Source organism: Cynara cardunculus, assembly GCF_001531365.2.
Source record: "Cynara cardunculus var. scolymus isolate 2C chromosome LG 2, CcrdV1, whole genome shotgun sequence".
NCBI lineage: Eukaryota > Viridiplantae > Streptophyta > Magnoliopsida > Asterales > Asteraceae > Cynara > Cynara cardunculus.
This window is the reverse complement of record NC_037529.1, coordinates 62,802,930-62,829,237: the sequence shown is the minus strand read 5'-3', so window position 1 is coordinate 62,829,237 and position 26,308 is coordinate 62,802,930. Positions and strand designations below refer to the sequence as shown.

Here is a 26,308-nt window from a genome sequence, read left to right as displayed (position 1 = left end):
TATATATATATATATATATATATATATATATATATATATATATATAGTGTTAGGTTCTTGTGAGAAAGGAAATTATGGTGAGAAAGGTAAGAATAAATCTTTATCCTTGAATCATATACTAATTGAAAAGTGAAGACCAACACTATTCAGGTGCACCAAGATACACTAGATCAATTCTCTTATAAAGCATAATTCATTGGTGTGTATGGGATTTAAAATGATCAAGAGTGAAGATCTTTTCTTATACTTTTCACCACAACTTCACTTCTCATACCATCTTTCGGGTGTGCATATATATATATATATATATATGTATATATATATATATGCAAAAATGAAAGTGATTATATTGTAATTATGAGTGGTAAATCATGATTAAGAAAAGGCAAGGCAAAAGTCCCCAAAATATATATATAGAGTTTGTTTCAAATACAACTCATCGTATTTGTACAACCAATGCAACATAATATATTGAGATATTTATGAAAATGATTAGAGTTCATTTATTATGATTTGAATATTTATGGAATAAAATGGACGGTTGAAATTGTGTTGTATTGGTTCCACAAATATCAAAGATTGTATAATAACCAACCCCCTCTATATATATATATATATATATATATATATATATATATATATATATATATATATATATATATATATTTTGCTACAAAGGTTCATCCAAAGTTTAATAAAAATATGAATATTTTATGTAAAAAGTCCTAACCACTAAAACAAGATGACCACTTACTTTTCTTTGAGTGATTTTAAAAAATAATGTATATATTGCGTTCAAATGTTACCCACTTACTTTTCATTTATTTTAGAAATATAATTATTAAACATTTTCCAAAATTTAGATAAAATAGAAGACCACATAAATGTTGAGGTGGGGTCAACTAACGGACTTGAAACTATGTTTTTTTATATTATATTTTATGTATATATATTGCTCATTCTATTTCCTAAAAGGATTTAAGTTTTAAGCTATTTTTCCATATAAAATATAAATAATAACATTTCTTGTTAATTAACATATTATTATAAAATATCATTTGATTATCCTGCCTTCCTTATAATTATTCCTTAACATGTTCACTTTTACCATTTTATATATATCTATTAAAAGCGTACTTGTGCAATGCAACGAGATATATCTCGATTTTAATGTTTCTTTTTATTCCGTCTTTATAGATGTTTTAATACGGTGTTTTATGTGGTTTTAAGAAAGAAATAATATTTTTATTTTTAAATAAGATATAAATTGAAAGATATCATAAAATTTCAAAAATAAATATATTTATATTAGTATCAAATTAACTATTTAAAAGTTTTTGTTTTTTTGTGTGTAATTCCTTTAATTCAATTTTTTTATTATAATTTAATTTAAATTTAATAACGAAGTAATTTATTTTTGATTTAATATTATATTTTTTATAAGAATAATAATTAACTATTATGTTAAAACTCAATGATTCCTAATTATTTTAAATTTTTATATTTAAAATGAAATATTTATCATGTATTTGATTATGTTTATCTGCAGTTAGTTATACGAATTTAAACATAGAGTTTTAATAAATTGTACTTATGCACAGTTTACTTGTAATATTAAAATTATGCATCAATAAATATTTACTGTTAATGTCGGGTTAGTCGAATTTACCGTTAATAAATATTTTGCTTGAATATATTTTGGAACTAATAAAATATTATTTTCCCTAAAAGCAGAAATAAAAAAATAAATGCAAACCATGCCCATAAAGCTTAACCCGATTAAGATAAGATACTTCTCTAAAGTTGGTGGCATGTGTTTGATCCTTGATGTTTCTGTTCATATTAATATACTCTAGTTTTCTTTTTGGTTAATTATCATTATTAGCTCGGAATCACCGCATTTGAACCTTCGTGGTCACAAGAGGATTTTTATTCCTCCTTGGATTTAACTTGGGACCTCCATGTGCTTTTGACCTTTGAAGTCATGCTTAAACCAATCAAGTATCACTCTTGTGGTTTCCTACAACAGATTTAGTACCGGCACAAGGGGCGAAGACTTAAGCCTTTTGGGGGCCAGCCCCCTGCGATTTTTTATCTACTACATAGGTCAAGCTTAATTTATTATGTTAAAATTTTATTTTTCCAGTTGTAAATCTATGTTTGCACTTCTCCTTAAGTCCGGTCATCCCTGTTAGAAGACCTGTGTTCCGACGACACTTGACAAACGGTAGCATACACACTTGAATGACATTAAAATAACGTGCATATCAATTAAACTCGAAAAAAATAAAAAATAAATATACATTTTTTTTTAGAAATAAGATACTAAAAGCAAAATAATCCTTTTTCTAGACATATCACATGGAACTAAAATGAACAAAAATAAAGCAACACGTCTTTGTTCTTTACACCATTTATTCGCTTCGAACGTTTTATTAAAAAAAAATAAACGTCAATTAATCATCTCGTTTAGTATATACTTTGGTAGTACTTTTTTAAGATGATTATTGGTAAGTTATTAATAATAAAATAAAATAACGTGTAACTGAATATGTTTTAGGAGCCGTTTGATAAATGTTCAAGTGGTACAGACCAAGAATCTGGTTTTGCTTAGTAAGAGTAATGACAAGGTTCGAGAATATTACTCGGTAAATAAAGATGGTAATTCTTATCTGATTAATGTTTATTGGGTAAGAAAAACTTACCAATAATTTTATTATGTCATTTTGATGGTCGAAGATCTTATCTGATAAGATAAATGAGGGTGGTGACTTTTACCTTAGAAAACTACAATAGTATCATTTTTTTAGTTTTCAAAATTTCTATTCTAGTTATTTTGACTGATAATATTGAAACCAAAAATATAATAAAACGTATTTGACACTTTATCGAATAAAATTGTTCATTACATTGAGGGGCTGTTTGATAATTGCTTAATGGTTTAGTGCAAAATGATTAAGTGGTCAGAATGATTATAATTGTTTGGTAATTATTTACAATGAAATTAGGGTGCTGAATGGTTAAGGGAGACCCATGATGCAAACTCATTCATAGGATTTTTAGAACTATTAAGAGGACGACTTTTCTTTTGTCAAACAAGATTCACATATTAACGATTCAGATGTTACTTTTTAATAAAACTACTAAGAGGTAAATAAACAAGTTCTGAATCAAAATTTAATTAATATTTATGCATTTTACTATAAAAAATGATAAAGTTTTGGGTATGAAAATAAAATCAAGAAAATATGAGTTGTTTAGCGTAACGTTTCTCCAAAGACTCACACAACCCCCAAACACCACCCTTCTCACCGAAAGATGCACTGAAACTTCTCTCTCTCTCCTCTCTCTCTCTCTTAAGTCTTCAGCATCGACACTGTACGGCCGCTACTATTGAGTGGATTTGTGGTTAATTTACGAATATTTTTGAAGAAATGTGGGAAATATCGGGAACCCATTTGTGGGGTTTGAATTACAATGGTATTTCTTGATCTTTCTAATTGCAGGACTTTTGGTGTTTGGAGGAAAAAAAATGGGATTTTCTTGATCTTTTCGTGGGTTAAATCGACAATGTGAGGTGAGTTGTTGAAAATTTCATCTGGGTTGCATTTTCTTGTGGTGTATATGTGTTTTCTTTGATGATGGTGGCTGCCGTTTCTGAAACAACAACCAGAAACCAAACCACGAGACTGCCTTCCGAGAAGGATAATGGCATCATTACCTCCAATAAGTCAATTAGACCCAAATCAAGACAAGTTTCTTCAAGATACCTATCTCCTTCACCTTCAACTTCTTCCAATTCCAATTCAAATTCAAATTCATCATCTGTACCCACACTAACACCTTCTAGGAGGTCCCCTTCACCTCTTGTTTCAAGAAATTTGACTACTCCTGCAGCAAAACGGTCTGTTTCTGCTGACCGGCGGCGACCCACCAGGTCGGATCTTGCCTTGAAACCTAACAATGTCGGAGAGGTGTCGGCGGCTACTAAACTTTTGGTTACATCTACCAGAAGTTTATCCGTGTCTTTTCAGGGTGAGGCTTTTTCTTTACCGATTAGTAAGACCAAAGTAACCACACCATCACCTAATTTAACTAGTGTCAGAAAGGGTACCCCTGAAAGAAAGAGACCTCCCACCCCTTTGAGTGGCGGAGGAGATCATGTAGAGAATACTAAACCCACGGATCACCATCGGTGGCCAGCCAGGATCCGACAAGCAAATGTTAGCCTATCATCAAAGAGTTTGAGTTTGGATTGTGGGGTTGAGAAGAGCAACAAGGTTAATTCTTCTGGGAATGTGATTAGGGCTTTACACCAATCTATGAACTTGGACACCAGAAGGGCATCAATCGATGGTGGTAGATCAAGTCTTGATTTGGGTAATTCTATTGATCTTTTAAACACCCATCAAGAGAACCCAGATAGGAATTCTGTTAAAGATTCATACATGGTGTCATCTGATCACACTGCTTCTGATACAGATAGTGTGTCTTCTGGTAGCACTTCAGGAGTCCAAGAAAACGGTGGGTTAAATCGGTTGCGAAATGGGCCTAGAGGGATTACTGTGTCTGCAAAATTTTGGCAAGAAACTAATAGTAGGATGAGGAGGTTGCAGGATCCTGGTTCACCACTGTCTACTAGCCCTGGATCGAAACTAATCACCCCACCAAGAGTCTCTAATGTGAAGAAATTCTTGAGCGATAGTCCGTTATCATCACCAAGAACAATGGCTTCCCCGAATAGAATGAGACCATCATCACCAAGTAAGTTTATGGCATCGCCGTCACCATCCAGGGGAATGATTAGTCCTCGGAGGAACTCTGTTTCTGGAATTAGTAGTAATTTTAGTGAAACACCATCAGTACTTAGTTTTGCTGTTGATGTTCGGAGAGGGAAGGTAGGCGAGAATCGTATTTTTGATGCACACTTGTTGAGGCTTCTATATAACCGTCAATTGCAGTGGCGGTTTGTAAATGCTAGAACCGAAGATATTGTATTGAAGCAGAAGCATGGTGTTGAGGTATGATAACTAAGAACTTATGCTACATCGCTTTAAAATGTTTATTTCGAAATAGCGTTGTGTTTTTTTAATATTTCTTGAATGAATACGCGTTCTCTAAATGTTTTAACATGTGTGAAAATCACAAACATTTTGCTAATTGAATTACATATGCCCGAAGTCACTTCATCTATATTAGTTTTCCAAATTTCAGACAATCTAATTTGTGAATGAAAGAAAGAAATAGGCAATGGATAAGAGGTCTCTAAATACCAATCAACATTCTCACATTTCTACGTCTAGAAAAATCGACCTTTCATTGTAAGTAAAATAGCATGTTAAGTCGGAAATGAAATCAAGGAAATCTTTCATAAAAAAAGAAATTTTAGGACCTGAAAGTATGAATGAATTTGGGAGCGTAAACTTAGGAATGTTCCAAGCATGTTTTGGTTTAGCATTTTGTTTGTGTGCTTGCATCTTTTTTCTTATGTTGGTAGCCACAGATGATCTTGAATTTCTTGATTACTTCCCCATGAAAAAGAAGAAAGAAAAGGTTTTGGTTTTCTTTATTAGCGAGTTTGAAGGGGAGGGGGGGGGGGACACATTTCTTCTAAGATCACACTTGTTATCATATAATGCACTAACTGGAGGTCCCAGGTTCAAATCCAAGAAGGAATAAAAATCCCCTTGTGACCACGTCCACGGAGGTTCAAATGCGGTGACTCTGGGCTACCTGCAAAGCAGGTGGTCGCCCTGGGATTAGTCTGCTCGCATAGGGGGTTGGACATCCAGAATCACAATGTATTGATTCTTGGTCCAGTTCAGTTAAATTTCTAGTGCATTATTCACAATATGATCTGTACAGCAATTGATTTTAATTTTAGTTAGAGAAACTTGAAAATTGAAAGTGATTGTTGTTGCCAAGTTCAGGAAAATAAGAATCTAAAGTATGGATTAATAATAACTCGAAAAAATCCATTATGGTTTATCTTTCTTTACTTTGAGTTGAAAACTTGTAAATTTGATGGCTAAATTCAGTCGTCCCAACCGTTTGGATCTTGCCATGGCTACATAAAGTCCTTATTGAATCATTTGTACCATGTAAACTGTGTAGAAAATATTTTAGACGTTGGGTGAATGTGTCTCAAGCATCTAAGAAGACGTTAAAAATTTACAATTGGCTCTTAAGAACCATGTATCTTAGGAGGTGAGGGTTCTTCTTGTAGGAGCTCAGTAGGAACCAAGAAATTTCATTAATAAAACAATATGCAATTTTTTGAAAGCCTACAACTAAAGTTATGAAACTCTTGCTTGTGTAGGCATAATCATTTTGTTCACTCTTGATTGTTCATAGATGAACGATAATGTGCTTTATACAAAATTACAATGTAATTAAGACTATGGTTAGTCATGGTACATAGCAACCTTGAGATATAAAATCAACAGGGTCAAAGAAATTTCATTGATGAAACAGAGATACATAATCATCATGGAAACCGCCAAGATTCATTAATAATCATTGACAATATTAAGGGAGACTATTGCGGAAACCGCCATGACTTATTTAAATAGAATATGCCTAATTAATTTGAACCAGTGGAAAAAGACAATCCTACCCCCTCTTAAGTATTAGATTCACATAGAAGAGAAATGTAAATGGAAACTAGATGGATTGTTCTGATTAGTTTGTAAAGTTTGTACAATTTTGGTGGTTTGCAAAAGAAGGGGAATGTATATATATATATATATATATATATATATATACATTCCCCAAAATTGTAGATAGAGAGAGAGAGAGAGAGAGAGAAAGGATGTTCAGAGAAAACCCCCCAAAAACTGAAATACTGAGGAACACTTCGATAATCATTCATCTGGATGGTATGCACATGTGCATACAAGTAATTGAAGTTGTTTCTTGTTTTTTATGTACGTGTGCATATCGGACAAATTGATTTAATTACTCGTATGAACATGTGCATACTGTCCAGATGAAGGTTACCAGGGTGTTCCTCAGTTTTTCATTTTTTCCCTAAACCTGATTCTATACTTATACACACACACACACGTGTGTATGTGTGCGTCTAATTATTCTAGTCCAGAATAATTATGTATATATGTTTATACACACATACATATACACACACGACTTCTTCCTCCTCACCAAGCCGGTCTGCAACTCCGGTGAACCCTCCTCCCTCTCCCTTCCCATTGAGCATCCTTCTCCTCACCTCCCTTCCCCTATCCTTTCTCTTCTCTTATTCCTTTTACCCAAAACCTGGTGTATATAACCCACTGTTGAAACTCTTGTTCTCCTCTCCATATGCAATCTCTCTAAATGTAAGGTTATGAAAAAAACCCTTAAGAACATCTATAGGTTGTATGTTTTTTGACATTTAGATTGCGGTATGGACCAATTGAGGTAGCTTGATGAGTATAGTATGTCTAGGACACACAGAGCTTGGTGACTGTAATTCAAAACCACTTAAATTCTTTGATTTCAAGAACCATTAAAAACCCATAAGCCTCTATGTATGTGTAGTGTGTTTAATGTATGTGATGCTTGAGTGACATGTTTGAATGACAAATATCTGAACCATTTGGAGACCCAAAAGACTGATTGAATACGTCTTGGATCGATTTGTGCTAAATCGAACCTGGTCTTGTATGCGTTATTCGGTTGGGGGAGAAGCAACGGTGAAGGGGAAGGAGATGGAGAAAATGAAGATCGGTTAGAGCGAAAATAAGATTAGGGCATTTACATGGGACGGTGGTGTTACAGAGATGGAGTTCATTGGCGGCTGTTGAATACTTGGTCGATTGGAGATGGAAGTTGTTGAAGTCGTGTGTGTGTATGTATAATATTTTTTATAATTATTTAAATAGAAAATTAAGAGAAAACAAAAGAAGTTTGAAAAATACAAAAATGCCTCTCAGCTAACCGATCTTTTTATTACCCGTTAGTGAGAGGGACCAAAACCTGACAAAAACAGAAACTGCGATTTCAAATTTTGTGCTAATAGGGGCCAGAACCGAAAAAATCGAAAAAGCACAGGGACCAAAAATGAAGTTTACTTTAGAATATACTTTGGATGACCAAAAGATGTTTACATATAATGATCATCCTTTCACACAACAAATTGCTCATGCTTCATGACGGAACAGTAGCAGTCATTGTCGATTCAGGGAATCTGTTTGCTTCAATCTACGTTGCTTCTGAACTTAAGAGCGAAAGTTTCTATGTGTGTTCAGGAAAACCTATGGAACGCATGGATTACAATCTCGGATCTACGTGACTCCGTGACCAAAAAAAGACACAGGTTGCAATTGCTGAGGCAGAAACTCAAGTTAGCATCCATTCTTAAGGCACAAGTAAGTTTACACATTCAAGTAGAGAGATTGTCTCCATGAATACCCCGGGATTTCAAGTAAATACTTCCAGAAAATAATTCCCATTTTGTTGGATAAATGTAGATAGATTTTCTTGAAGATTGGGCTTATTTAGATAAAGACCATTCAGTATCGTTGCTTGGAGCCATTGAAGCTCTCAAGGCTAGCACTCTTCGTCTTCCAGTTGGTGCTGGAGCATCTGTATGTGCCTTTTTCTACTCTCTTCTTTTATTTCAAGCATGGATTTTTCAGAAGAAGTCAATTGATTACGATGGTCTTCATCTTGTTAGGCTGACCTTCAAAGCATGAAAGATGCCATAAGTTCAGCGCTCGATGTGATGCAGGCAATGGCTTCATCAAGGCACTCACTTTGTTTGCAGGTATTTTTCTCACTTTGTTTGCAGGCAATGTGTTCTCACAGAAACAGTCGCTCTACTACCCTTTGATACAGAGGTCTAGTCTGCGTACATGTTAGACCCTGCTTTTGAGCGGAATATACTGGGTTTGTTTGGTTTGGTTTGGTTTAGTTTGTTGCATGTGGCGTTCTTGTTAGTTCTTTGAGATTTGATCTAAAAACCAATTGGCAACAGGTCGAAGAAGTGAATTTGATGGTGACCGAGCTTGCAAAAGTGTCTGCTAAAGAGAGAGCTTTGCTTAGGATTTGCAAAGATTTCTTGTCCATTTTATCAGCCCTCAAGGTAAAATTACAGAGTAAAAGACTACAAACGTAAATGGTTCCTGTGTTTAGCTCAGATTTCGGATTTGGTCCCTAAGGTCATGGGTAATTTAGTCTTTTTACACGAAGAGACGTTTTAGCTCACAGTATGTAGGGCCATCTGTATGGACCAATAGATGGAGGAATCCATCTCCATCTTCCTTAAGCATTATTCATGCCAAAACTATGGTCCTAGGTGCGTTTTCTTGCCTGATCTACGCTACTTTGTCTAATTACGATAATACCCTTGACAGGTGAAGGATTCTAGCTTGAGAACACATATGTTACAAACGAGCCGTGTGAGCTGATGTTACTTTGACAACCCCCTACCCTGTTGAAAAATCTTGCTAACTTTACACCAAACATATCGACCGCATTAAGGATGTTTCTGGAGGTAATGACTGTGGACTAAGTAGCTGATTTTTATCGCATTCCCCTTGTGTGGCTTTCGGGTTTTTCTTCTTTTGGCAGCCGAGGGGTCGTGTTTGTAACCGATGTAAATGTATATATATATATATATAAACATACCAAATATATATGTAATTTCAATGATTCTTTTTAGATCCTCTTGTAATGTGTCATGATCTCTTACGGTTTGTGCTATTATTTGTACTTCTTTCATTGAACTTGCATCTGTTGACTATTGGTGGTCAAACATTTTGTGTGGATGGGCGATATTTTGGGCTTTATGGCTGTAATAAAAATGGGCCAAAAAAGATATGGGCCCACTTTGGGATTTTAAGAAAATGCAATTGGGTCGTCCGTGAGGGAATCTGGGCCCACAAATTTGGTCAAATTGACCCATCTATTTTGTCTTGTTGAGAGAAGAGGATCTTAACATGCCTCCTGGAAGGGTGCAAGAGCCAATTAGAACTCATGAGCCAGAGCCACCCCCTACCCAATATATTTGCATGGCTTCTTTTAGGTGTGAAATGTCCATTTTGTCCCTTGCCCTTTATTGCTTAGCTATGGAGAATCTTCACTAGTGAAGAGGAGGGTGGTGGTGGTGATGGTGGTGGAGGATATATTCTCTCCTACACAAAATCACAAGATGCAAACTATTTTTCTTTTAGGTGTGAAATGTCCATTTTGCCCCTTTCCCTGTATTGTTATTGTAATTAATGGTGGAGTAATCTTTTAAAAGGATACCCTTCAAAGGAAATGGAAAAGTGATGATAGGAATTTAAATGTCAAATACATGAATAAAGACTATTTTATATTAAGCAGATTCTTATTTTTATCATAAACAACAATTTATCTTTTGGAGTAGATGAATGAGTTTGCGTATATTGAATTTGATTGGTTTAGGTTTTACAGTCTTATAATATCATAATTAAGGTCGACCTTAGTAAAACTCCATGTACGACAAACTAGCTGATAAGCTATTTGTTAGCTGTTAGCTGATAAATTATTTATATTTGGTAGTAAAGATAAATAGTTGATAAACTAGATGCAGATGACAATATCAAATAGAATCAATGCCCAAATAACCTAAGAATCAATGAACTAAAGTACTGTATCGAGATTGTAAGTAGAAACAAGTGATAAAGGCAATCACTAAGCTAATGCAAACAATAAACATCCCATCATATGGAGAACAAAAAAGGAATAAAGATAAGAGAGACTTATAGATTCTTACGTGAAAATCCGGAAAGAGATAAATCACGTGCGAAATACGTCAAGAATTAATCTAGTATCACTTTGATGATGATCCTCAAGAGGAAGCATTTGAGAAAACAAGGATGCGAAGTCTACTCTCAAAAAGAACGTCCAGCCGGCAAATAAAAGGGGATATTAGGGTGTTCAAGTGACCTGAGACATGGCACAGTATTGGACAGTGAGATACATGCCACCGTATTGTTCCTTCGTGGTAAGATAAAAAAAATTAGGTTCGTGAAAGATACAACCGTTTATATAATGTCACCATATCCAAAAGGAATAAAGGAGTAGATGTGATCTGTAACTCATATTTATGTTATTTGTGATCCAATAGATTTGTTGTAACACATGATCCAACGGTTGATATTTTACTGGTCAGTGGAAAAAAAACCTAAAAAATTAAAATAAAACAAAAATCAATTAAAGGCGATAATTAGCCCCTAATCTCTTTGACTTCTTCACAAGAAGAGTCTCAGAAGCTTTGTGTCCCTACACGCTGAACCGGTCCCACTCTCCGACGTCGTCGTTTCAGACACATCTGACGATTTCGCCGTTCTCAGCTTCTCCGTCCACCTACCATTGCCGGAGCTCCTTCTCGCATCCTCCTCCTTCAAACCAGATCTAGAAAGTCGGAGTTCGAGATTCTCAGGGATGAGGTTCGCCACGTCATCAAAATTGCAGTTAATGGCTTCCGATGCATTGTCGCTTTCCGCCATCACCTGCGTAGCTCCGACTGGAAACAGTTCCGGCATAGCACTTATGCTTCCGCCTCGGAGTATTGTCTCTACAGCTGATTGGCATACGTGCCAGTTTCCTGTCCAGAGTAATCCGACTGCTCCGTTCACCGGATTCACCGTCCGGCCACATGCTTCGGACAACAGAGACTGAAACAAAGCTGAACACAATAATACAGACAAACAATCAAATCTCGGTAAACATTAATCGAATTTCTTACTATTAGGCAGCAGATCAGTTGTTTTTGCCCTAAATTCTGGTAATAATGTTAAGTTATACGATTAGAGGAAGTTTTGAGCCAAGGTCGATTCGAAATTCTAGGTTTCTGAATCTCAACAATCATGAAACGAACTCTAATTAGTATCTAAAAATGATGAGATGGTGATGATATTCACCAGGTCGTTGGTACTCAGGTACAGAGGAGAGGAAGGACATAAGTCCGGCACGGCCGAAGAATTTGGCGACGAAGACAGTGGCGTTGGCTTGAGCTTGAGCAGATTCGATGGCACAGAGGCTTTGTCTGAGAATGCAATTCTCGTTGCAGCCCTTTCGAAGAACTCGGCAGCCATTACAACTCATGGTCGAACTCATGTAACAATTAATTGCCTGATTGTTGGAAGGGACACGCAGAGACTGAAATGTTGAACAAGTCTTCGGAGGTCTATATATATAGAGGAAGGTATGTGAATTACCGCAACATTTCCTTACATAAAAATTGCTTTATTATATATAAAAATATTATCTATAATAGATCTGAATCATTGATCATTTTTAATTTCATGTCACCTTTAAATTATGTTTTAGAAAAAAATTGATCTGGTTTATTTCGATGCATTTTGTTATTGTTGATATTGAATTATGATTGATTTAGTGATATTTTTAATTATAAATCTCGGTAATATTCGATTTAGTTATTAATCCAGTCATAGGTTTTAAAATTGAACAATTAAAGTAATTTAAAACTAAGTGGTGATGTAACCATGGAAACCTATTGTTTATGCTAGTTGGGTTAACCATGGTTAAGTTTAATAGTTGTATGGTGGTTGTTCCAAAGGTGTTGGGCAATGACGGCTGCATGTTCCCGCGAACATGGGTGGGTGGACGGGGAGTTTCGATTGTGTCCTTCCTTCCACTGTTTTTGGAATCCTTGCCGCCCATTTGTTCCTAAACAACCTACTCCATGTCCCTTTACGACAAACTTCAAGTTAAAATCACCCAATTTTCAATTCCACCCCTCAGTTATGCCTTAGTTTAAGATTAACCCTTGTATTTTGCACATGATCCTCCATCACACCTCGTATTTTATGAAAATCACATATGATCCTCCATCTATTGTATTAATCTTTTTGTTATCTAAATTTTATACTTCAATTTAATTTGTTTATATTGTTTTTGGGTTATTATGAGTTCCGTTAAAACTCCGAAAACCATTCACAACATGTCACATGTCCCTCTTTACAATGAAATATTAATCATGAATCAAACATTCATGAGAAATATGGACATGTTATTCATCATGAATCATACATTCATGATGAATAACACGCTCATATTCATAATAAATGTCACGTGTCATGTTGTGAATGTAATTAGATTATTATTTACCAACAAATCTGTCTCTTATAAAATATATTTTAAAAATGTATCTATTTTCATAGAGGTCAAAAGTTCAAACTTTATAGGTGTTATCAGTGGTTTTAGAGTCTATATTTATAACCAGATATTCTTATACAGATTAAATGTCATAATATTTTTAATAAAAAAGAGTTATGTTATGTTTTTATTTAATGAAATAATACTTAAAAAACATATGAGAATACGTCCTTTGGAGAGCATGTAGAGATGATTGAGAGCAGAAAAAAGATTCCACCCTTTCAAAGCTTCCTCGTTAGACCTGACTCGTTATTTCACTTTCATTCTATTTTTTATATTTTATTTTATATCTCCACTAAACTTTTTCTTTTCTTTTATTATATTTTTATTTAAATTAATATATAATTTAATAAAAAGATCAAATTCTAAATTAAGTATCAAGATATCAGACGATATTGGTTTTGACATTTTTTTTATTAACTTGGATATCTAACTCGTTATGCGAGCCGACTAATTCCAGGACGATCGCCCGTTTCGTGGGTAGTCCAGAGTCAGAGCAGTTATTAGCATGTTAAATGTGTGATTTTGTACAAAGACCCCTAAAATTTGGGGATTAATTTTACATTGTTTAGGGTCATTTTATCATCAAATGTAAAAACTATAGTCTACCTTCAGTGCCACTTAAATTTCTACCATAAAACAAAAATAGTACGCTTTATCTCACTTTTATAATTTGTATATATGTATTTTTGTTATTTTATTTTGTAGTGTAATCAAAAGTTTTAGGTGTAACAGGACCTCCAAAAATAGTGGAACGTCCCTGCTTGGAGTCACCGCATTTAAACCTATGTGGCCACAAGCGAATTTTTATTTGTTCTTGGATTCGCCAGATCCATATCTAAATTCACCACGTCGGTGAGCAATGAAACATAAATGGAACTTAGTTTCCGTTTTGGTATTCGATCTTGAATTACTATCATATATTTAGTTCTATTTTATTTTTGTTAAATTGTTTAAAGTGTCCTATAAACTTATTATAACACTTTTAAATAAGATAGTTTTTTGTTTGATTCTTGAGATGTGCTAAATACATCCTTATATATTACTAAATGCACCTTGTCTACTAATTTATTCATCACACACGTCAATATCGAGACTCGTTTTTTATATATTCAATAAATGATTTGATTTGATTATGATATAAATGGTGTTGCATGTAGCAAATCTATCAAAACTTAAGTTCTATAAAATATACTATTATAACGCATAAACATTTTAGGAGTCCTATAAATCTAATATTATTATAGTGTCAGTCTGTTTGTTAGCTGCTTGATAAGCTTAATGAGTCTCACAACTTATTCAACCAATTTTATACAGCCATTTGGTAGTGGCTTAATGATATAGAAAATGGTTAATTCAATAAGCTTCTAGGAGAGAGTTTATGCAAAAAGCCAAAAAAATTCCAAACTTTCCCCTCCCAATTAAAAAAAATCGCTTATTTCATCTATGAAAAAATCATCCCAAACAATAACATTCTCATCTATACAAACTGATTAATCCATACAGACAACTTATCCATACAGAACTTAATAAAAAATCAACCAAACAACCTTTATCATCATATATTGTCATTTGGAAATATACCAGTCTTTTCTTTGATAGTAGAGTAAATTACAAAGATAGTTCTTGTGGTTGAAAATTACGTAGAGTGTCTATCAAATCCTACCAGAGCGTCTTCTAATTCTAATAAGCCACGAACTATCAAGTACTTGTGATTTCATATTTGCTATGGATCAAGTCTGTTACATTAACTCCCTTAAAATGGTTTTGTTAAGTCAAGAATATTTTAGTCATTTAACATTTTTTTTTATTCATTTTGAAAAAAATAAAAGATATATTTATATTTTTTATTATTATTATTATTATTATTATTATTATTATTATTATTATTATTATTATTATTATGTAAAAAAAATACATACCCCCAATCCCCGTGCCTGCCTCATCCCGACTCCGAGAACCACTTCCCCACCTCTTTCCCTTCCCGGTGCACCCAAGTTTGTGGAGCTCTACTTAGATCTTCTTATCTTTGTCTCGAGTCTATACTTTATCTTAATTTGTTAACTTCGAGTATGACAACAATATCGTTATGGCTCACATTAATGTACATCTTGTTCACTCAAACCTTGATTTTGAGTGAAATATATTGAGACGTTCGATATGTTTTTTGATCATCAATAAAATTTGGCATCCCGCAGCATTGCATGGGTACACAACTGGCTATTTTGTAATAAATATTTGGGAATTGCAAACCATGTTGTAAAATTGCCATCATAGCCCAGTAATTTTTTCGTAACTATTTGATTTTATAAATTATTTATAAAGTATTAAATTTAATTTCATTCTTAATCTTACAAATCAGATAAACCATAAATTACAAAACCCTTTAATGTCAAATATTTTTAGGAAATCAAAATTCCTCATAAACGAAAGGTGAATTTTGAGGTTAGTGAGTTTATCCCCCTCTCTGATTTTGAATTTGGTCAAAAGTGGAACTAACTTTCAAGCACTTGACACATTTAGTCCTTAGACAAAAATTTACTAAACTTCACAACTATGCTTCCTTATATTTACAAGATTTATAAAAAATGGTGTTAAGAGTATCTATACTCTATACATCTGAGCTAATGTAAGGAATGAAAAGAATAAAAATTATACATTATTTTAATAATATTTTTTTTTAATTTTTGAATAAAACAAAATAAACAGATAGCATGATGTACATATGGGGTTGGGTTCATATGAGACCAAGAGTTTTTCGTGAGACCCGTAAGACCAATTTATGTTCATTGATCAACTTTATAAACTAATAATCTAATAGTCTAAAGTTGTACGGTTACAATTTTGAGATTATTGAGAAGTCTCGCGGCAATATTATAATTATGAATGTTCAGATTGTAGATCTAATCCAAGGGTTGAGAATTGGTCTTATGGGTCAATCGAAAAATCATTGGTCTCACATGATCCAAAGTCTATGTGTATAATAAAACAATATAGATGGGTTAGGGGTAGGAATATGTATGTATGTATGTATGTATGTATGTATGTATGTATGTATGTATGTATGTATGTATGTATGTATGTATGTATGTATGTATGTGGGATAAGACGGATTGAGGAATGCATTGCCCACCTCTCATCCCAATTTTAGACAATCAAGGACCCCCGACCTTGACACCCAATTTTATGGGAAATCTCGGGCCCCTATCGGGGATGGGTGAACTGAGTTCTTTAACGGGTCAAGTATAGTATGTAAGGAGTTTATTAGTGTGATGTTTTTTTGACATTAGGCTTTCGACAATAGTTAAAGAGTGGACTTCATTAGAGATGCTGTTACGTATTAAAATAAAAGTTTTTATGAATTAATTCTCATTAAAATATTAATAACTTTAAAATTAAAATATTACTAAAAGTTGTAGAATGAATGAGAGGAGTGACGACTGGGACAAGGAAAGATTCCTCGAAGTTACACTATCCATCTGTCATGCGTGGCAACCCAATCCTATTTGTTCCCATGTGCACCTTCTACAAGATAATATATATATATATATATATATATATATATATATATATATATATATATATATATATATATACTTGTGTTATTCTTATAAACTTTACAAATTAAAGTTCGTCCATCCGTGTGTATAATAGCGTGCAGAAAAGTGTGTCATGTTATGATATGACACAAGACACGTCTTTGCCTTTACGATAATATTTATAGCGTTTCAATACAGTATGGTTCACGCCATGACACATTGAAGCGCGCCATGATACGTCATGCCGTGCCTTTTTTTTTTTTTTAATACAAGAATGACCTTTTTCCAAAAGGAAAAATATATAGATTTTTTAATTTCTTGTGGGTTAACCTTTTATTTTACATTTTTAGAGATTTATTTAATCACGTCACTCACAATTTTACGAATTTATACATGTCATAAACTCATGATTAGAACAAAGTTGTAAAATTACCCTTCTAAATTCTATTTTTAATATTTAATCAAATACTACTTTCTAATAATAATCTATATAATTTTTCTTCTTCGAATATAAATGTGAACCTTTTAATATCGCTATTAGTTATATACATATATGTTATATATATATAAAATATATGTATATATATATAATTCTATATATGACGACGAAAGATCGTGTAAAAATAGGAGTTAAGGTGAAAACTGTAAAAAGAGATTTGAACCTTTGATAATTTTAATCCCAAAACGACCCATGAATTGTGTTTTAAAATAAAATTGATCTAGTAGTTCTTTTCAATTAGGATTGATCCAATAATGAAGATCTCTTTTTACCCTTCCCACCATAACTCATTCTTATCGGAACCCAACCCATATACGACATATAAATTGGTTGTGTTATGTCACGCTTTGAAAAACATTACGTCCTCGCCGTGACGTGTTAGACTTGAGGCTTGAACTCGTTGGCACGCCATGCCATTTTAAACCTTGGTATATAATCAATGGTGTGGGTTAAATCAATGATTAAAGTTATTCATTTTTAATTAATTTGATAATCAACTCTAAATTTTAAAATCAATGGCCCAGATTTGATTTGTATGGTTAATAGTAATCACATTATTTGTATTTGAAACTCTCTCTCTTTCTCTCTCTCTCTCTCTCTCTCTCTCTCTCTATATATATATATTGTAACACCCTATACTTAGATTATAAATTTATGGCAAAAATTCGACATGACCTGTTAGTAAAATCATGTTTTGTCATTATTTTAACCTGTAAACATTTGTAAAAGTAATGATTGCAATATAAATGATTATACAAAAGCCATGATTACTAACTAGTCTTTATAAAGTACTACATTCATATTCTCCCAAAAATACATTTCTCCAAACTAGATTAATCTTCCAAAAGTCCCAAACATTGCATCATTCAATGAACTTACCTGCTAGCCTTATAATAACCAAGAATGTTGCTAGCATAACCACTTGAACCAATTCCTGAGATGCACGTCGACAAACAAAACAAATCAGGCTACATGTCTGTGAATTCAAGAGTTTTCACAATACAATATTTCAAGTAATTTATAAATTCAAACAAAAATGCATGACTTACATATGATTGATGTGATATGTCAAACAAATGTTAAATTCATCCAAATCATTATAAGTTTGCAGTCAATCAATATTTATAAAGTTCTATGAATACCACACAGTATGGTGGTAACCCATAACAATCGAAATCATTGGAGGAGGACTACCCAGCAGTCCGCTTATCTGTTAGGCTAATTTTGGTTTAATCACCATTGCACAATGTGTCCACCTGACACAATATCTATTAGCTGAGTATCTGGCACATATATCCATGCACGGTACTCCAATACATTAACGACAGAGCAACCCATTTAACTGTAAAGGGAGCAACCCCAACACAAACGCAACAAAGGGGGTGACCCTAAGTCACCAGATGCAGATCTACTATTCTCATGTCAGTGAGAAAATAAATAACTCGCAATGCCCCATTTATACAACGTAAGATTTTCATCATTTGGTTACAAAACATGTTTATTTAAAAAAATATTATCGCCTTTCCAAGTTACCAAAGTATTTCCTACGTACATTATCAAAGAAACAACACATACTTAATATGTATAAAGTCACTTTCTATAAACATCAATACCTTCCTTTCATAACATCATTTAAAATCATGCATTTTCTATTTTAATCACCAAAACACGTCCAACAAAATAAATCATGTAAAAGTAATTATTTTTGAAATAGCACCCCATTAAAATCTACTTGAAATTCACCTTCGCCTATTTAGTTGAGATTTATTTATCGTTGTGCTACCTAAACAATTCACACATGATTCTCACATCAATACAAACATCCTAAACAAAAGATATAGACAACTTACTTATCTTAATATACATACAATCAAGAATCAATCAAAAATGGACTTTGAACCTTTTCATACATGGGTTTAAGAGAAATAAATCTTTTATTTAAGTCTAAAAGGACAGCTCTGCGAAAACCCATTTTTTTGACCTATTTAGAGCCCGAACTACCTCATAATCAAAAAACATATCGATTGTTCTCAATGGTTCCATATTGGTATTACACGTCTAAATCCAAGTTACGAGTGATTTTATATAATTCTTACAATTTACAGTATCAAAATAACTTAATTCAGTGACTTGCTCTTATTTCTTCCGAGGCTCTTGGCTCACATTCTAACCCCCCAAAACATATTTATCATGCACATTAAAATATGTTTATAAGGTTCACACATTTATTTTTGCATTTAGAACCTAAACTAATGCATAGGTTTTCATGCATTGATCAAATTGAACTCAAACGTTCTTTTAACTTTGAAAATTCATCAAAACCTATAAGAAACATTGAAATAATCATTGTAACACCTTTATATACCTATCATAACTATATCCACATAATTTCAATCCATAATTTTGCATATAACGATTCAATTTTAAAAATTAAGCAGTATAGTTTGACTTTTGGAAAAAGTCAACTATTTTGAACATAACCTTTAATCTATCATCAAAACATGCTTGAGTGGAAATTTTCTTCTTCAATCCATCTAATAACATCGTAATGATACCAAGAAACAAACCATAACAAACATCTTAACATTTTCATGAAGATTTCAATGTCTAAAAGTTCATCACTAAACTTTGACTTTTAAAGATTGTCAAAGATAACAAATTTTCAACTTCAAGTCATGATTGAACATCTTAGATGAACTCAAAAATATACTAAACATGAAAAAAATTACTTCTACTAACAAAATGTATAATACCTACTTTGTTCCAATCCTTGAAGAATTCCAGGTTCTAATGCATCAAAGTGAAGATATAACACACTGGGACTCAATTGGGGATAAAAATATACATCATAAAACCGGGTTTGTCATAAAAATTATACATATACATGGTTGTCCTCATGACAGCCGCTAAAACTCGATTTTGATCCCTAAAAATCCAAAAATCAAATCCAATACTAACCTAAACATCAAATATATTGATATACATTGAGTATTCAATGTATTAAATATTCATTCTTATAGTTTTTAGCTAAATATTTTCTTTTTTATCCCAAATCTTGAGTCATTTTCGTTACATTATTTTCCTTTTATTATTTACTTTCCGCTATTTACATTCAGTCATTTACTTTGCGTCATTTATATTTGTGTCTTTACTTCTGGTTCATTATATTCATTGTTATTTACTTTCCGTAATGAGTAGCCAATTTTATTAGTTTGATGTGAGATAAAGAGTGAGATTTTAAACTGATGGAAAGTGCACGTTGTTTCGCAATAACAACGTTCCACTATTTCATTCAAGTTTTTATAAAACCCAATGATACTTCTTGACAAGTTGATCACTTTGAAAATGTTAAAATGTCATGGTTTTAGAGATAAGTCACTAAATGCACGTCAACTTGTATGATATAAGAGGTAGACTTGAGAAAATTGTCAACAAGGAGACTTGTCATTTATATCTTTCAAACTAATTAATTCTCAACATATTGGTCACTTGTTGTTAAAGTGTTAAAGTGTTAATAATACACGCCAACTTGAATGATATGGGAATCGGCTCGAGAAAGTGATTTTCGACAAAGACTTTTGTTTATCCATATATTTTGAGGACACCATTAATCACTATCCCTGTTCCTGATACCACATAGAGATATGGGTTGAGCTATAATATAGTGCAATGGTGAAAGTCCGAGAAGAATACCCTCAAAATAGATGGTGGAACTAGTTATGGTTGACTGTTTGTTGTAGCATCCCTACAACATTGTTTGCTAGAATTTGTGTTTATGTCTCATCACAAGTCTTACACACATGCTACCTTTTTATATTATGTTATTTCAGTAGTGATAACTCAAATCCAATCAAAGTCTTCAAATTCGACATCTAAAGTTAATCTTACAACTTAAGATACATATCCTTGTGGAATATGATACTTGATACTTATCATTTTATTACTTGAAGGTGATACTGTTGACAAGTGTATATTTGCATGTGTTACCACTTAGTGTTGTAGAGATACAATATCTAGACACCATCATATATCAAGAAATCAAACTAAAACATAAAGAACCTATCTTAATTTGTCGAATAGATGAAAGAAAGAAAGGTTGAAGCCTTAGGGTTGTTTGTTTACCTCTTAATAGTTTCATTAAAAGGCAACCTATGAATCGTTAAGAGGTGAATCTTGTTTGGCAAAAAAAAATCTGCCTCTTAATGGTTCTAAAACCTTCTGAATGATTTTGTATAATGGATCTCCCTAAATCATAAGTTTTTTGAGGTAAAACCATAAGATTTTTTTGGATGAAACCATAAAACATTAAAAGTTTTAGGAGTTCCCAATTTTATACGAAAATTTTAGAAAATTAAAACCACACTGTGCACAATTTGAGAAGTGTGGTTGATGATAAGTTACCATTTTGACTAGGGATAGAAACGGGGTAGGTATTGGACAGGTAATGCATCCCCCATTCCCGACCCGTCCCTCGTTTAAGCCCTCATCCTTGACCCCACCCCGATTAATCTCCAACGGGTTCAGGGGAAGGAATCCCCGGTGGGTTCGGGGAACCCGTTGGGCACCCATTTAGTTAAAAAATAAAAAACAATCAAAACAATGTATTTTAAAATTATAATATATACTATCTTATTAAGCAAATTTAGCAAAAGTCTTAAAGTCTTAAAATACTAAATGACCAAGATACCATTTATACTACTTTTTCACTCCTTCCTCTCCTCACATACACTCACCCCCTCACATACACTCACCCTCTAACAACTGATTTTTTTAAAATTATAATTTTAAATTTACACTTTATATCCCTATAATTAGTTAATTAATTTATTTTACGTCCTTTACTTTTAAATGTTTCATTTTAAACATTTATCAAATTAACATACATAATCGTATATCAATTAAAACATGTTAAAAAATACATTTTTATTTTAACAAGTTACACAATTATAATCGTCTCGTTAATACCTTCGAAATGAGTCCAATACTGAATAGTTTTTAACTTAATTATATTATTATATATTATATATAYTGTGAAAAAATATTTTTAATATTTACGATTTATACTTTTATAGTTATTTATTTATATATATACTATATATTTTGGGGTTAGGCTGTCCAAATTGCACTGTATAATATGTTCAGAATTAATATGTTCTTGGGTTTTTTTTTTGAAATATATATATACATGTATTAATTCAACCTTAATCTGAGTTTCTAGATAAGAAAAATGGTAAGCAGTTGAAATTTCATTTTAAAACCCATCTTTTTTTGTCTTTTCATGGCTTATGATCTGTCAAATTTGTAGTTTTCTTTATTGGTTTTGAGTGTTTATCTTAAAACTCAAGTTTTTTGGTTTTTTGCTCTTGGTGTAAATTGAACACATTTGTAGAGTCGTTTAAATATGTTAGATTTTAAATATATTGGATTTTAAACTGTCATACAATTTTTTTATCGATAGTCTGTAATTGGAACCATAACTCTTATTTATTCAAATTGTATTAATATGTAAAAACCAAGTATAACCTATATCATCGTTAAATCTTATCTTATAAAACCAGTGGAACTTCAAAATCGTTAAAATTCATAGCTCCCGCCGCATTGCGCGGGTACACAACTAGTTATAATAAATCGTCGCTACATTAATTACCAATATTGAAAATCAAATATATTTAACACTGAATGTTTACATACATATGTATATACATACATATTTGTTTATTAATACACACTATATACATATATTTAACAAAAATAATAAATCGTGGTTGGATTAGGGGCGGGTAATGTCATCCCCGATCTCACCCTAACCCTGCTATGGATATGAAAATAAACCCCCATCCCCTCCTCGTTACCCGTCAAAACGGGAAATCCCTGCCCTTACGGGAAAAAATTCATCTCTAATTTTGACCTTACAAGGACTTTAATGTTTTTCAATTTACTTTCTTACTTTTTCATTTATCATTAATCATTTATACCCTTATTAGTTATTATATTAATTAATTATCAACTAAAATACATTAAAAATCGATATTTTTTTACAAGTCAGAAGGGTTTAACTTCTACAAAAACTCCTTATTACCGGTTTGGCACCGGTATAAGTTGTTTATCCTGACACTCAAAAATGTTTATTATTAATGTCACACCGGAATAAGTCAATAAGTTGTTTCTGCAATCTCGAACACCCCTTAGTCCCTAAAATCAATAATAACTAAGAAAAAATAGTTACCGATAGGTTTTGTGTCGGGTCTCCAATTTTATTAGATGGTTCATGGTCGTGTTTTACTTTTAATTTATTTTAAATAAGCGTCGGCCTGCTTCATTGGGTTTTAGTTTGGGCCACACTTAACTCCATTCATTTCCTTTTTTCTTCCTAATATTTCTTGATTATTTTCTTTAGAATTATGGTGAATTTTCGGCTAATCTCAGTCATCGTTGGAGATGTTAGTGTTATCTAGAGTTGTAAATGAACCGAACGTTCAGCAAACTATTCGACAAAAGTTCGTTTATGTAATAAATGAACGATCATGAACACATTTTTTTTTGTTTAGTTAAATGAACGAACATGAGTAATGGTCTCGTTCGTTCATTTTTGTTTGTCTACATTTGTTTATATATATATAATTGTGTTTTGTATATTATGACATTAATATGTGAAACTGTTAATTAAACTTTTAGAATTCCTTTTTTGTTTCTCCTATTTACCTGGTTTTTCATTTTGTTATGTTTTTTTAGGAACGAAACGACGAGTAATGATGATTTGTATGTTTGTGTTTATTCAAATTTCTGTTCATTCATATTCATTTACGTTTGTTTAGCAGAAATATAATCTATCTGGTTGTTAATCGCCTGAGTAACAACTCATTTAATAGCTTTGGTTCATCTCTTCACTGTAAAATTAGTCGTTAAAAGTCCGTACAGAATCTTGTGAAGCTTTATTAAATGCCACGGTCCATTATCATTGATCGGATCCGGTATTCATACATCACTTCTCAAGTGAAATTTTCATGTTATCGGACAAACACCTAAATATGAGTTATGATATGTACTTCAAATCAATATCAAATTCAAAAAAAATTAAACGAAAAAGAAGTTATATAAATTATACCAGTATTTATACAAACTTATCAGAATTCAATTACAATATTCTAAAAAGTAACGTATACACAAATATAACACAAGTCATAATCGACCCACCATCCGCCCCACCCTACCTCGTCATCCTCCCTTTGCGATGTCGATCGTCCCATTTCCTACTTAAATTTTCAAAGTTTAAGAATTTCCAAAAACATAAATGATATTTAATCTAACAATAACTCCGACTTTTGACTTTTTATCATCTTTCTCAACCATTATACTTATAATCAGTCCTTTTTCCTATTTCGATTTCACCAGACTTGTCATTTTGTTTGGAACGTGATAAACGTGGCCCGATCCTTACAAATAAATCATTTTATAGTTCATTATTTTTTTTAAAGTGAAATTTATTGTGTTTATCTGATTTAATTTTCTATTATCATTAATTAGGTTGAAATAATAATAAAAGCCCATAGTTTAGAATATGCGTGTTTAGATACGCAATTTGGTTGTTTTAAATTGAAAGGTAGCGAAAAGTGTTTCCAGCACGACAATCGGTTACCGAATTACTCTTTCTTTTTTTCTTTTTTTTTCTTATTTTATCATATTAATCAGTTTTATAAATCATAAGAATATATCTAACAAGTTTTAAAAAATCTAATGATTTATTTAACAAATTTTGAAATGTCAAAGATTTATTTGTTTCAAAAAATTATCGAAAGACTTAATTATTCAAACAATAAAGTCTATTGAATTTTTTTAGACTTTTCAAATAAAAGGGAATTATAAATGGGTACTAGTGATTGCTGCCATGAAAAATGGGTTTCTCACATGTGCATTAATATACCCACATGCCAAGTTTAATCATATTATCACACCATTTTAAATTTAAAATTAAATCAATCAAATCAATTGTATATTTTTATCAACGATGATCAAGAAAACAAGAATTCTATGTACATCCATCAATTCTAATCATAACTGTAATTTATAAAAAAAAAACCCAACGAATTTGATGATGATGATGAATGAGGAGGTTAATTATCTTGAATTAATCTGCCATGATCGACAGACGTGGTTTCTTCATCGGAAGTGGACTTTCAACCTCTTGTTCCTTCATCGACAATTGACTTTTCTTCCCACTACACTCGACGCTTAAACCCAATTGGAATTCAGGGAAAGCAGGCAAATTCAAGTCAAAATCACGTGGGTGGGTAGGGGTGGAGGAATTAGCAGAGGTTGTGGGGTTGTTGCCGTCGTAGTGACGTCTTTTGTGACCACCGAGTGCCTGGCCGGTGGGGAATGATCTATGGCAGATGGAACACTCGTGGGCTCTGCCAGTAGGCTTCAAAACGGAGGAAGTAGAGAAGGTGGCAGAGGATGTCGACGGGTGCTGATCATCGGAACCGGCGTTAATACTATTCTTCCGATGACTTGCTTTATGCCCACCAAGTGCTTGATAAGAACCAAACCCCTTGTTGCAGACGCTACACTTGTAAGTATTAGTATTAGTATTATTATTATTATGGTGCGGCGGTGGTAGGGTGGTGGCGGGGTTGCCACTAGCAAGCAACATCAAACAGAAGGCTAAGTACTCCTCCTCGGTAGGTGGAAGATCTAGAGTGGTGTCGACGTCGTCATCAGTGGTGGTGCTTCGTGGGCGCTTAGAACGCTTGCCTTTATTCCAATTAGAGTCTTGAACAGGGTGGAGATGATCCTCCATGACGTCGCGGCAGCGGAGAGGGGCGGGGGGCGGCGGCGGAGGGGATGAGTTGAGAGCTTCAAGCGCCATAGATGGAGAGAGAGAGAGAGAGAGGTTGAGTGATATACGAGTGGAGTACTATATAGATATAGATATATATATATGGTGTGTGTGTGTATATATATATATAAGGTGGGAGCGAAGGTGGGGGTAGAGTTGCGTGGTGGGAGTGTTGTGGTTACACGTTGAGTAGTTGGGTGGTGAAGTCGGTCATCGCTCAACAAGATGGAGTGGGAGTGGAGTAGGACTTGGGGGATAAACCTTCTCTTTTTCAATTTTATTTTA

At 33.0% G+C, this 26,308-nt stretch overlaps 3 protein-coding genes across 3 annotated transcripts; 1 reads left to right on the top strand and 2 right to left on the bottom strand.

Annotated features, from left to right (window-relative positions):
- The first annotated feature begins 3,382 nt into the window (after window positions 1-3,382).
- LOC112507368 (QWRF motif-containing protein 2-like) lies at window positions 3,383-9,623 on the top strand. The gene is made up of 6 exons (XM_025111932.1): window positions 3,383-5,021; window positions 8,250-8,369; window positions 8,472-8,588; window positions 8,678-8,767; window positions 8,978-9,085; window positions 9,357-9,623. Exons 1-6 carry the CDS (start codon window positions 3,639-3,641, stop codon window positions 9,408-9,410), a joined length of 1,872 nt encoding a protein of 623 aa, XP_024967700.1. The 5' UTR covers window positions 3,383-3,638; the 3' UTR covers window positions 9,411-9,623.
- A 1,372-nt stretch (window positions 9,624-10,995) lies between these two features.
- LOC112507386 (LOB domain-containing protein 38-like) lies at window positions 10,996-12,130 on the bottom strand. The gene is made up of 2 exons (XM_025111959.1): window positions 11,892-12,130; window positions 10,996-11,656 (listed from the first exon to the last, which is right to left on the bottom strand). Exons 1-2 carry the CDS (start codon window positions 12,085-12,087, stop codon window positions 11,220-11,222), a joined length of 633 nt encoding a protein of 210 aa, XP_024967727.1. The 5' UTR covers window positions 12,088-12,130; the 3' UTR covers window positions 10,996-11,219.
- Window positions 12,131-25,155: 13,025 nt separating this feature from the next.
- On the bottom strand, window positions 25,156-26,051 carry LOC112507500 (zinc finger protein ZAT10-like). Its single transcript, XM_025112117.1, has one exon. The coding sequence runs from the start codon at window positions 25,982-25,984 to the stop codon at window positions 25,313-25,315; it is 672 nt and encodes a 223-aa protein (XP_024967885.1). The 5' UTR covers window positions 25,985-26,051; the 3' UTR covers window positions 25,156-25,312.
- Between the last annotated feature and the right edge of the window lie 257 nt (window positions 26,052-26,308).